Source organism: Strongylocentrotus purpuratus, unplaced genomic scaffold, assembly GCF_000002235.5.
Source record: "Strongylocentrotus purpuratus isolate Spur 01 unplaced genomic scaffold, Spur_5.0 spur5_scaffold_5, whole genome shotgun sequence".
NCBI lineage: Eukaryota > Metazoa > Echinodermata > Echinoidea > Camarodonta > Strongylocentrotidae > Strongylocentrotus > Strongylocentrotus purpuratus.
This window is the reverse complement of record NW_022145611.1, coordinates 7782525-7796531: the sequence shown is the minus strand read 5'-3', so window position 1 is coordinate 7796531 and position 14007 is coordinate 7782525. Positions and strand designations below refer to the sequence as shown.

General features: G+C 34.2%; 1 protein-coding gene across 1 annotated transcript; it reads left to right on the top strand.

Moving 5' to 3' along the window:
* Positions 1-256: 256 nt before the first annotated feature.
* LOC100890912 (phospholipase B1, membrane-associated) lies at positions 257-13253 on the top strand. Its single transcript, XM_003724338.2, has 14 exons — positions 257-375; positions 973-1100; positions 2568-2634; positions 3290-3348; positions 4170-4237; positions 4819-4862; positions 5506-5614; positions 6641-6839; positions 7104-7192; positions 8664-8739; positions 9185-9289; positions 10056-10151; positions 11372-11440; positions 12715-13253. Exons 1-14 carry the CDS (start codon positions 300-302, stop codon positions 12868-12870), a joined length of 1341 nt encoding a protein of 446 aa, XP_003724386.1. The 5' UTR covers positions 257-299; the 3' UTR covers positions 12871-13253.
* Positions 13254-14007: the final 754 nt, after the last annotated feature.

Below are 14007 nucleotides of genomic sequence, written 5' to 3'. Positions count from 1 at the left end.
GTGATGAAGACGTCACTAACCCAGGTCACGTTATAATTTATGTACCAATTAAATCGATCGGTAAAGGTAGCGCGTATCTCTTAATGGCCATTAAGATATCAAGTGCCGTTTATGATATTTGCATAGTTAGTGAGACTCATTTAAGGATTCTTTTGAGGCGTTTAAAGAAGCCCGGAGAAACAAAAACAATACGAATATTTAGTTGCTTGTGTCATTTACAGATTAAAGCTTTGACAGCGAAGGACTTATCTGCTGCGTGACATAAATTTTGTTTAGATATTACAAACACATTTTTGAGAATGGCGAGAGCGTTGACGAGTTCGATTTTCTTGTTGGCTTTACTTTTCCATCTCAGCTACTGGCAAGCACTCGGAGGTAATGGTCATTTCTTTTTGCAATTTTTGTATCTATGTTTGCACTACATAATGATTTTGAAATAGTGTTTATCTTTTTAGGAACAGCTGAAAGAAATATATCTCATATCATTCTGTCGAGTCAACGGAGTTAGTTTGTATGGTCAAGACGGTAATGGCTTTCGCCTATAGAATGGAGCAGGACTTGAATCGAGAACGCTTTTGTTCAATGAAATAGCCTTCAATATTTGACCAACTTGATGATTCTTTTATTAACAAATTTTAGGGAAAAGAAAAAGATATTTCTTTTCCAAATAACCCTTTTAAATTTCGTTCCTATTAATTTCTTTATTTCTAAGTCCTCTCACTCTTTTGCTTTGATGTCCGATTGATCTTTTTCTGTTCTCTCAGTTTCTCTAACTTTCTATAATTCTTTTTTTCCTTCCACGTATCTATCTATCGTTGATATATTTTGTTTAATGTATACTCAATTGACTTATTTTAGAGTTTATTCTGTAAAAAAAAGGTCACGCAAAAAACAACCCACAAATGAATGTTAGTTTATCCATTCCTTTCTCCCTTTTAATTTTTTTCTCCATTTATTTTGTTTTTGTACTAGATGAGCGATTTGAAGAAGCATACTCCAATCTGGTCGAGGGCTTGAAAGAGATCATGGTAGACTGGAACGAGACGCTCCCGAAGCTTCCCGGCTTTGAATGTTACGCGAACAGGCCGATTGGTGCACCTGTAAGTAGTCTGTTTATAGAGCCAGAAGGGTGTTAACTCGTATTCTTCAACATAGAGTTAACGCCCTTCTGGCCCTTCTGAATGTGTGTGGGAATATGTGAGAGTGTGTGCGCGTGAATGTGTGTGTGCGCGCGCCTAATTGAGTTTTACAGACTTTCATCGATCAAAGCATTTATGTAGGGGAAGGTACGACATCAAATAGAGCTCTTGGTCTCCAAAAGTAGAACAGAGAGCCGAACACTCTGTAAGACCTACTGCTTTTTTATTTTGTTAATAAATAATTTAAATTTGCCCACAACAACAACAGCAACAACAACAACAACATCGAGGTTAATAGCGCAAACAAGTCTGCTCACTCACTTTCAAACTCATTGCTTACCTTAATTTGAAGGTGGTACTCCTCATCATATCAGAAAGTGTACAAGCACTTTCTTTGGTTCATTATTCAATCTGGGTTTTCTGAATAGAATGATACAAATAAAATTCAGTCATTATAGCTTGTTGCGGTATGGGCAAATATTGTTCAAATCATCTATGTTTGTTGATTTTAAGGGGCTATACAAGGGATAAGCGTTTGCTTGAGAAAATCTATCGCAAAAACAGAGAAAATAATTTTAAAAATCGGGCTAAAAAAGCAATCCTCCTTTTCGGGTCTTGGGAGGGTCTGCCGGATTTCCCCGAGAAACTGATTTACGGGGGGAAATATCGGGGAAAATAAATTGTTTTTTTTTTAAAACCGCATTTGAAGCAGAAATACAGCTAATCATACAATATATAATTATATAGGTTAAGCGGCGCCACGATATTCTAATTGAGATAACAAAGATAACATCATTTAATTGATGTCATAATTTTAATTGTGCAGCGATAAAAATCTCGAGCGAAGTCCAAACTGCTGCTAAAGCCTAATGACACTAATGGATTGATACACGACCCTTTTGGCATGATTATTGCAAAGTGTTAAAAATAAAAACATCTTTGTATTTTTCCTCTATCACGTTATATTTTTGCTCTAAATATTGCATATTCCCCCACTTATTTTTAAAATAATGATTTACACTTATGCCATCTGAATTATTATTTGCTTTTCCCTTGATTTTAATTGTATTTTCTTAATTTTCTACTTCAACAATATTTTTAATTAAATATCGGCTCCTATCTTTCTGTCTTACTGATATTAAATTTTAACTTTAATATGGTACCGAAACATTCAACGGAAATGTAATAGGATTAAAGGTATTTGAGCAACGTATATTTATAATATAAGAGTCAATTCAAGTCAAGTTAATCTATGGAGAGAAATTGATTGCTATCAATACTTTATTTCTGCATCTCTCGTCAACAACTTTTCTTGCAACAGAGTTGCTTTTGTATGAGGAAATATATTTTGCACACATATATACGTAAGTAACATTTCTTATATGTATCTATATGAGAAATATTGTGTTGTTTTCATTCTCTTTGAAGGCGTTAGGTAAAAATCTTGAATTCCCGTGCACAGTCACCATGCCTTCAGATGAGATTCCTACATCTGGTGAGCATTAATACTTTTTTAACCACGTTTCCATGTGGAAATTTAAGTGATTGAAATGTGAATAGGCCTAGACGTTAAAATGCTTGCAAACACATACTGGAAATTTTCAAGTAAAATGTTCGTTAAGAGTGCTATAACGCATCAACATGATGTCCTTTTCCACGTCCGTTAGTATAAAAAAAACATGTGGACATTAAATTACCATTATCTCTTTCTAAATAGATTTTTAAACATTTGTCTTACTGTTTACTGTCCTTTGCAATTTAGCTCGATGTTGCGTCATGCAAAAAAAGATAGATAAAAAGAAGGGGAAAAAAAATTACGAGGAAAAAAAAAAAGGAAAAAATAGAGGGAAAAAATACATAGAACTCATCTGATTTCTTGAGGAGTTGAAAATAGTTAAAAGGTTTTAAATCGCTTAATATCAATAAACCTAGGCCTGTAATAAACTATTGCGTCTAGTTGTAAATGCATATAAGTCGATTTGGTTGGAAACGTTTTTAATTTCAATGAGCAAAGAAAACAGCTTATACTTGTCATGGTAGAATTAAAAAAGCAGTCCAATAATTGAATATATTACAATATTATCTGCAATTTTTGGATGGAGCATTATCATTTAAAAAGTTGCATTATCATAATATATTTTGCCCTTCAGTACATCGGCTGCGTCCGGCAGACATCAATGTAATCGGTGCAATGGGGGACTCCTTATCGGTGAGTGTCTATAACTATAATTTTTTTATTTTTGTTTTAATTTTTAATGAAAAAAAAAATTACAATGATAAACGGTGATGAGATGATGAGATAGCTCCCAGCTTTAAAATTGCCAAGTCATCTCCAGTGGGGTCAAAGCGCTTTGACATGAAATCGCTGAGTTACCGTTCGAGTTATAAAAATACAAAATTATAGTTATACTGGGCAGTGACAGTGTGAGTTCTATCAAGGAGGTGGGAGGGAGGAGCATATACCTGCTTGGTTCGAGCAATGTATATGGTTTCAACATAGTTGTGTCTTCAAACTATGTTTGAATTGATAACTGAAGTGAACATAGTCAAATCAAGAAGAAAATGCATGTTAGGTTGTTCATTTTTTTTGTTTATTTTCATTTTTTGTTTTTCTCTCATAATCAACGTGTGAATAATCATAGTACGTGATCATTGTCAATTGAAAATAAACATAAAAGCCTAACTGACTCATTACCACCGAAATTCACAAAGGTTTCACAAATATTGAAAGACAGATTTTCATGAGTTGTAAATATATAATAATAATAATAATAATAATAATAATAATAATAATAATAATAATAATAATAATAATAATAGGCATTTGTATAGCGCCGTCTATCTAGATAATGCTATTCCGAGGCGCTCAAGAAAAATAGAAAAATGAGAAAGTTTGGACGAGAAAGTTCGGATGAGTGTCATAGTGCCAAGTACAGATATTGTCGAAAATGTAAGATTTCAGCTTGGATATATCTAAAATAGCAGCGGGCATTTACATTTAACAATGTGACACTTTATCTTATGAATTAGGCTGCTAACGGGGCTGGAGCATGTTTCTTGCCGGAATTAGCTCTAGAATACAGGGGTCTAACATTCAGGTAAGATATATATCGAAACTCTAACAAACTTTGAATAAAAGTGACCATGTTTGCTTCTTTGATATCAGAAAAATTAAAAAAAACATCAAAAAATTTTCCCGCCAAGTTAACATTAATCAGGTTTTTTTTCTATCCCCTATCGGTTAAGAGACTTTTGTCAAATCGGGTCTTGAAATTGATATTTCTCCGTGCTGTGTTCGAGCTAGGTAAAATTTATGCCTTGAAAGCATTTAAGCAAATATATTAACCCCAACAAGTGTGACTGACATTTAACTAATACGTGAAAATATGTTATAAAGTTGTTTCTTTATCTTTTGTAAACACATCTTATAATTGAGTATGAAATTATAGTCACTTGGAGACCTCCTGTCGTAATTACATGAATAACATATTGTCTTGTTGAAGGTTCTTCCTAACATAGTAATACAAATATTATATGATAGGCACGAGATGCTAATTTCACTCTGATACACATTGTACTACATGGTGTATGCTTTAATTCTACAATAGTTTGTAAAACGATATTTGCGGTTTATCCTATATATTGAGAACAAAACTTTCTTCCTTTTCTTTCATTCCAGTCACGGAGGAGATGAAGGTTTTGAAACAAATCCAACTTTAGCCAGTAAGTGTCAAGAAAACTTTTAGTTTACAATATTATTACAGTCAGGATATGTTAATGCTTTCATACAAAAAAATGATGCTGTAAATATTCAACATCAAGCACTACACTGTCCTTTTTTGTAACGAATCCTTTTATTCTTGTTATTTTAAGAGCTGTTTGTTTCTATAATATTCGACTTGACGTCTCTTACGGAAGCGAGTTGATATTATATGACTTGCAAGGCATGATAAACATGAATTTACTTCAAATTCAATCTAGTCATTTGCTAATGAAAAAATGCTGAGATGAAAACGACACTATCCCCTTTTTCCATCAATACACAAAATATAAATATTCAATATCAATGAAAGGTATTTCGAGCATCAAACGGATCATACTTCTAGTACAAGAATGATGTCCATAATTCATATCTTTAAAATCTCTTTAAGCGGGACTGCACTATGTGTGCCCTCTATATCGCTAAGTGGTACACATTGGTCCCCCATTGTCTCCTCTTTCTTATTTTAATCGAGAGCTGATTTGATTAGATAACAACCTGTCAGTGACCATGCAGGGAGGTCTAATCAATCCTCGCCAAACAAGTGCAGATAGGCGTTAAGTTTTTTTCATTACGGAATTGTTAACACTCTTCATTTGTATACAGATGTTTTGCGGAAGTTTAACCCTGCTCTGAAGGGATACGGATGGGGGACAGGTCGATGGGACTCCGATGAAGCGGGCATGAACGTCGGCTACCCCGGCGACAAGGCTAAGTATGATACAACCATTTTTTCAAAGTTATTTGCCTTTTTTTCGGCCAACATCATTTTTTGCATCGATTTCGGCGTATGAGGGTCCTTATTTTATATTTTAATTGACATGTATGTTCAGGTTCAATTGCTGCAGCGAGATTTTTTTTAATTTAGCTTCCCTTTACAACTCCCCTAAACAAAATAAAAAAATAAACATTTGCTTTTCAGCTCATTATTACGTTGTTTTAGTTTTTTCTTTCCTTTCATGAGAAAAGAATTAAGAATGAAGGCTGCATGTATCTGTCTTGCCATTACGACAAAGTCTGTGGCAAACCTAAACATTGTAAAATGCCAATTCTGAAACATCCGCGAAGTGGACCCCTTCTATATTTAATAAAGAATGCAAGTTCTCCAATCAATCACACAATTGCAATCGACTATTTCTTATAGGGGCTTGCCATTGTTAAATGAGATTGATTTTAATATGACTTATTCAATTTTTTTCAACTCAATTTCGGTTTTATTAAAAATATACCAAATAAAAAGTCCAAAGACTAAAAATAATTGGCTCACATTGTATCATATAAAAATGCATTAAAAGCAGTAGATTTAAAAATTCAATAATAACTTAAAGTACGAAAAATATCACGAACAGGAAAAGAAAAAAGAAAAAAAAATGATTATAAATTATAAAATGGTGATAATCAATTTGTCAGTGAATTGAGAAGAAAGAAGAAAGAAAGAGTGAAAAGTGGAAGAAAGGAGAGGGAAAGGATAAAAAGAGATAAAATTTGAAAGAGAAAGAGAAGGGAAAAAAAGGAAAAAGAGACAAGAGAAAGATGAGGGATGAGAGAAAGAGAGAAAAAAGAAAAGAGAGGTAAATTTATGACAAAAAAATGTAAGCAAATGAACGAGAATTGAATTGATTTAGCTTAATGAAGCATTGTAAAAGTAAAATGCACATAATACGGAAATGTAAAATGATACATTAATATATAAATACAATGCCCCCAGTCCACTGCAAATACATTTATTCATTTTCTTCAGTGACATGCCACATCAGGCGGACTGGTTGATCGCAAAGATGAAAGCCGATCCCAACATCGACTACGAGAACGACTGGAAAGTGGTGACGCTGTTCATCGGAGGAAACGACCTGTGTGCCTGGTGCAAAAACATTGTGTACTACGCGTCTGACAACTACGTCAACTTCATTCACGAGTCGCTTATGACTCTACATGATCAGGTATTTAAACAATTTGTATTTATAAAATGTGGATGATTGTACAGATGACTCATTAAGAAATCCATTACACTCTTCGTGAAGGAGCAGGGGGAAATCCGGTGTAGTTGTGCACCTGTAACCCCCCTCCCCCCATATTGGAAGTAGAAACCCGAGGGTCAAAGTGATTTAGTTTTTGTTTTTTGTTTTGGTGGGAATCCTCCAGCGCACTTCATTTTAACTTTGCCATTACCTTACAATGCAATCATTGTCTGCATTCTATTTTAGATGCCCAGGACAATCGTCAATGTGGTCGGACTCTTACAAGTTTACCAAGTGGAGATTTTGAGAGGCACAATATGCGATTTTTTCCATCAGTGAGTTAAGAGTTACAACCTCAATGTTGTTTTTTATATGCACTCAGCAAAAACAAAGTGGACACTATTTATAATGAAGATTTTCAAACATGTATTTTATATAAATTTACCCTTCATAATAATGTCAGAATTTACATAAATTGATCATCTTTAAGATAATATGCAATAGGAGTCATACGCATGAGTGATCATAGCCATTCAACAAGAAATGAGACTCTGAAAGAAAATTGCAAAAGTGGGGCGTCTGGCCATTCAAAAAAAATGTCGATGAGCATTTCCATCTAGTAGAGTCAAATTAAAACAATGAATGCACACAAAAAATCATAAGAAACATGAAAAGAGGCAACGTGACCGTGCTTGTCAAAGCCATGCAGTCCTGAGACTACAATTGACATCCAGAGCTCAATGATCCACATTGTTTCTCATTCTTTATTTCATTGTATTCATTTATATTTTAATGGCTACTTGCTTTTTTTTTGGTGAAATTTTCGTAATCAGACATTCCCAAGGTTTAATGAACGTTCAAAACTTGACCTTATTTGATGTTGGCAGGTAATTGAATTTCCTTTAATTTCATATATATTATTATTTAATTGACGGTTTATATGGGAATTTTGAACAATAAATAGTGGCCACTTCCTTTTTTGCTGAGTGTTAAATTGGTTTCAGTAAACCATCAACAAAATGAAAAATTATTTACAGCAAATGCTCAAAGGAGATAAATATAGAACGCAATGATGCCACATTGCAGAAGATGTACGATACAATTGACTCAAATATTATTAGAATCTCTTTGTTTTCATTACTTCAAATGTAGTTGGTTATTACAAAGGTTGTAAATGTAAAACACACATTTTATTAAACCCTTGCTGCTTAGGAAAGATCAGGTTAACATGAGAATACTTTGGACCATTTAGTTTAGATGACATTAATACTCTAGTTATCATGTTTTATAAAACAATTTTTGTTCTGTTTGAGTTTGAGTTTGAGTTTATTGATTTCACAAAGAGATTGTTTTAGTTTTGTTACAAATTTAAAAGGAAAGAATCCCCCTTTCATAGGGTTGATTATTTCATCAAATAAGTACAAATACGAAATGTGTAAGCCTATAAGTATATTGCAGAGGTGTCTTGGTCTATTGGATACTTCACCAGACCGTGGATCATATGGTTCTGGGTTCAAATCTCGCCGCGGCACTAACATTCTTTAGCAAGAAATTAATCTACATTTGCCACTCTCCACCCAGGTGAAGTAAATGGGTCCCCGTTAGGGAAAAACTTCTTAAATGCTTTAGCGCCTTATGGCGGCTCAGCTTCAGCCGTGGTAAAATACGATACCTTATATTAAGCGCAGTAGAGTATATTCATATAGTAGCTGCACTATATAATTTGACCGATTATTATTATTGTTGTTATTTCTATTTTTATCGTACCGAGAATTAATATGAGAAATCTTTTTGGAACCATAACAGGGCGTTTTGTTCGTGTGGGATGTTCTTGACTCCTGATGAGCTGGCAGAATTCGAAGCCATGAACAGACAATATCAGGTACATCGTATCGTTACAATTAATACGCCGTTTTAAAGAGAAGGATAACATTATTTGAACATAAAGTAACCTTTTATTAAGTATCAACCATCAACCATGTACATTTTGAAAGTTACCTTCCCAATCAGGTGGGCTTTAAAATGATGCATTCAGATATAGGTGCGCCGGGTGGGCTTTGGCAGTAAAAGTCAATTAGTCTACTTAAAAAGGTCGACTTTGGTATTTTTCTTTTTTGATAAGTCAATACAACAATGGGACAACGCCCTATAAAGTTATTATTGAGAAAAAATAGTCGCGGTAGGCAACCCTTAACCGTTCTCTGTTGATTGTTTCCACATCTTAATGTGCATTTCAATCAAATAAATGGTTAAACAAGTCTATGTTAAACTCGATATCTGCTGTCATGCTTTATCACGAATAAATCTAGATATCACTTCTAACTTAGGTGAGACTAACGGAGGATATTAACAGTGGGCAGTATGACGACAAAGATGACTTCACGGTGGTTTTACAACCTTTTCTTCAAGAGACATCCGTGCCTATGACAGAGGTAAATAGGGATCTAAAACTTGACATTAAAATAGAGGTCATCAATTGCATGGTATATTATAACGCGTTCCCTGGGCCCCGTCTACGATGAAAAAGTATTACCCACCCCCCCCCCCCCGAAAAAAGGGAAGTAACAAGAAAAATATCAGATAAAAGAGCCAATGTAAAAGCTATCCCAAATATAGAATTATTCTTGAAACTTTGTGTCATCTTTGATTCCCCCACCCCCTTCTTTTCTTAAACGACGCTTCAAAAATAAAGTGTTCGTATTTTCGTATCATAACTATCATAAATCGTTCAAATAATATAGCGTAAATCCGAAAGATATATGTATAGGAACTGTCATGATTTTTCATGAATGAAACATTAATGAATCGTTTTCTCAAAGGATGATTGATCTTTGATAATTTTTTCATTCATGAAATTTAAGAGAATTTGATTATATATCGGTAAAGCGCTTAGGCACATCGTAGGATCGGTGTATTGAGCGTTATATAAAAAAACGGATTATTATTATTATTATTGGAACTGCAGATGATGCTTTTTAACAATTTTATCCACAATCTACTTTATAACAGAAATTAATTTACTAATGATTTGTTTATGTAACTTAGCATAAGTCTATTTTCCAATGCATCACTCGAAAATTATCAAAGAGGAGCCATAATTGTATTATTGGTCTGTTGTACACGTAAATGATAATTAGGAATCATCTGTTCGATTGTTTTCTCGTAGGATTGATCGTTGCTAATGATTTTATCTTGCAGGATGGAGACCCGGATTTCTCATACTTTGCCCCAGATTGCTTTCATTTCAGTGCAAAGGGGCATGCGCAGTGTGGAATAGAACTTTGGAATAACATGGTACGCATTCTTCTTTATAAAGTCAAACCTGTCTCTAAAGTCCACCCAAGGTGAACAGGAAAGCTGGCCACAGATGGCTTGTCTAGACAGGTCTTCCAACACATGTTTCTTCTCAGAGGAAGACAATACAGTTGACCATTATAGACAGGTGGTCTTTATATAGAGGTGGCATCTAAGATAGGCTTGACTCTACAACAATCTTAGTCCGTTTAGTTTTAAATCACAAGATCATATTATCGATGATGATCTAAATATGAGATATCGGAAAACGAATTTCTCGTTTCTATTTTGAAGTTCGACGTCTGACAGTAAAATTACATTTCATTTTCGCAAATGGAATTTTATTACAGTGTCCCTATATTAAAATAGTATGAATACTACATAACAACACATTTGCCACACTCTCATACTATAAAAGTATTCCAAATTCAGCATGTGACGTTGCTGTGAAAATTGCGTACTCGATGATTTTATTTATGCAACCATAGATACATTAAATCGTGTGAAATCACCCGTATGAACGCAATATAAAATTAATGGATAAATCAAAGCAGGATCGCACTGTCAATAATCATGATAAGAGTCACGAAGTGGTAATTCTGCAATAATTGTAAAATTGTCTCTGCAATCATAGTGTAAATTCTATTTAACATTCATGCCTCAAACTTACCTATATCAACGAAATGTGTAAATACTGCATTCATTGTAGGAGCTCTGCGCTTTTGAAAGTTTTTTTCTTCTTTGAGGTACATGGCGCCATGTGAATGCTATGAATCACCACCACCACCACCACTACCACCACCACCACCATTACTCAATATACCATTTGTCTAATGTAACCAATTTAATGCAAACGTTTTTGTGAAGTGCTTCAATACAAATATTTCATTCACCTGTAATGAATAGTTACTATAATGCAAAATATTGTATTACGTGTTGTTACGTAAGGCAAGCCCCAATGTTTGTTTCACCTGGCAACAACTAATGTATGCTGTTCGCATTTTGACTATCGAAATACAATTATTCATGACAGATGAATGAAATAAATCGTATCCAGGCATTTCACAAAGACGTATATGCATTAGATCTTGTTACATTACGAAAATGGTCTATTCATGTAATGTTCATAGTGAGTGTGAATGTCATATTAGTTTTTGTTATTTTATTTGTTACTGATGACTCCATCGCATCAACTATACTTATATTTTTTCTTAATATAGATCGAACCTGTTGGAAAAAAACGTGTGACTTGGAATCCTACAGTGACCGATATCTCTTGCCCAACTGAAGTAAATTACACTTATCCATTTTTTTTTGTATTACTGTTTTAACATCTATCTCAGTCGTGGAAATTACCTTTTTGTTCTATAGAGTGCTTTTTATAGTACGTCATGCATGGAGTATACATTATTAGAAATCATAATCGTGCAACGGATTTTCGTATAGGACTAGAAGTATATCGTTTATGCTACGAATGTGAATGACGTGGGCTTTAAAGTGCAATTGTTGAAGGTTGATGAAAAAAATTGCTTAATTGTTGTATATAATGTTACTTACTATATTCCATCTACTTTACTAACCCTCTGACATGCAAAAAAAAATCTCAAACCACGAAGATATCTATGGTTTTCTTTGAAAAGGTCGATGTATGACACCCTCTAACAGTGATTAACAGTAAATTCTCCCAACCATTTTTGAATTTTCCCAACTTTTTTCCATGAAAAAAAGACATAAAACAGGCTATAAAAAATCTGTCAACACTTAAATGTCTGGAAAGGAATGTAGAGCCATTTTATTGCTTTATGACGATTTCCATTCACCTAAAATGTAATTAAATTGTAATAATAAAGTTGGGATAATTAAAGAATCGATCAGATCAGTTTTTCCCTATTTGTACCATAAATAATGGTCCGTTTCCACTCAAATTTTCAGATTATCTTTAATTGTACATCTAGCATTGAAGTCACTACCTTAGCACCACTACCTCTCATCTTAACAATGTTACCAAGTCCCTTTAACAGATGAGAGTCTTCGTTTGTTAAAGTAATGTATTACAATGGGTGAATTCTGTAATTATGGAATTTTGATCATCCAACGATTACGTAAATCAGGGCCCCGTCTTATAAACAGCTGCGATTGATCCAAATCAATCGCAAGTGCTCAAATCAATCACAACTTTGTAGTCTTCTATCTCTTAGGTACATAGATGCAATTGTTATAAATCGCAAATAAGTTGCGATTAATCATTAAATTAGCCATTTACCAAATAAGTATAAATATATGTTTTAAGCTGAGTGCGGTATTACTGTGGCGTATCCATACATTGATATATAGGGGCGGCATCCTCCCCACATCACCCGAGTGACTGTGGGTGTAACGAATCTGGGGCAACTCTGCATGGTTTAAACAAATAACATTGCGGATGGTTTGGATTTTTATTCCTGGCCTTTAATCTGGGGCGGGAGAAATTACTCCAGATGCTATAGGGTTGCCACGAGACAAGCGACTCACTCTCTTATGTTTTTTAAAATTCTGTTTTATTATATTTTATAATATTTTGCAGGAGTTCCCTTACATCTACACAAACCTGAACAGCCAACCTGAATATTGGGAGGCCACAACACCCGCCCCTCCGGCTGAGAGCGGTGCCAGCATCACTCAGTTCTCTCGCATGTTTGTTTTCTGTCTCCTGTGTATTGTAGATTTACTCAGGGACTAAAAAGTATTCTCGAAATGAATGGACTGGTTGAATTCTATACTGGAGAAATTGATAAGGAAAATAAAACAATTCTTGTACATAATACAATCTTGCATGATATTTCCATTTTAATAGTAGTAAAAACCTATCAATTATTGAGTGCAGTCCTGCATATTTGATTATTAATATTATTATCGTTCATACAGACTCTTCCAGATCATCAAATCGAATTTTGTTTCATATGAATGTTTAGGTATAAGGGAAACAAAATCAGTAGGTAATCTGAATTTATCAAACACAATTACCTAATGCTGCATTCATAATTATTAAAGTCTGAAGTGTTATAACTTAATTTGCAGACTTTCCAAATTATTGTTATAATATCATCTAATATCATCTATTAAGTAACAAAAAACAAGAAAGACCATGGTTTGGGAATATCAATATTTCATTTTATTGATCATGCGCTGCATATTAAGATCATAGAATGGCGGGAAATCCCCCTGCATACTCCTGATACTTCTTGCAATTGAATTATTGTTTTCATTATCACTGTAAATTAAGGCATTTTAATATGTTATGAAGCTTCCAGAATACACTTTAAAAAGTTTACGGATAATATACAATAATGATTAAAGAACAAGCTACACTTATCAGTCGAATTCATAAGGCTGATCGAGATGATATTTGATAGCAACAGTATTAAATTGAAGAATATGCTTACATATTGCTCCGGTTGTCTCATTTTCGCTCGCTGGAACATTGCCAGCACAAACCACTAACCTCTACCTCCAGGACGAATCATCGCACATTCCCGCCCGTGATAACGCTTGAAGTGGGCTCGCACGCGCGGCGGCCATTTTACACTTCCAAGAGCGATACGGCTCACTATACGTTACGTACTAACAGGCTGTATCGTCTGACCGTTCATGAATATTCATGTTTTTGCTTACCTCGGCAAAATGCTTGCCTCTACTAAATGGAAAAATTACCGTGGGGGGTTGGATGAAATGGACATAATGAGCTTGCGACCTATTTTGATGAAATTACGGTGGTTGAACTTTCAAAAGTCAATGAGACATGAGGGTTCCAATAAAAGAGCTAGTGATAACATACGTCGGGGTCGATGTGCTTTTCGTTTAAACAAAACAAAAAATG

Coding starts and splice junctions, on each gene's coding strand:
- LOC100890912 (XM_003724338.2), top strand. CDS start 300: ATGGCGAGAGCGTTGACGAGTTCGATTTTCTTGTTGGCTTTACTTTTC. Junction 3,349..4,169: donor CAATGGGGGACTCCTTATCG/GTGAGTGTCTAT, acceptor CTTATGAATTAG/GCTGCTAACGGGGCTGGAGC. Junction 11,441..12,714: donor ATATCTCTTGCCCAACTGAA/GTAAATTACACT, acceptor AATATTTTGCAG/GAGTTCCCTTACATCTACAC.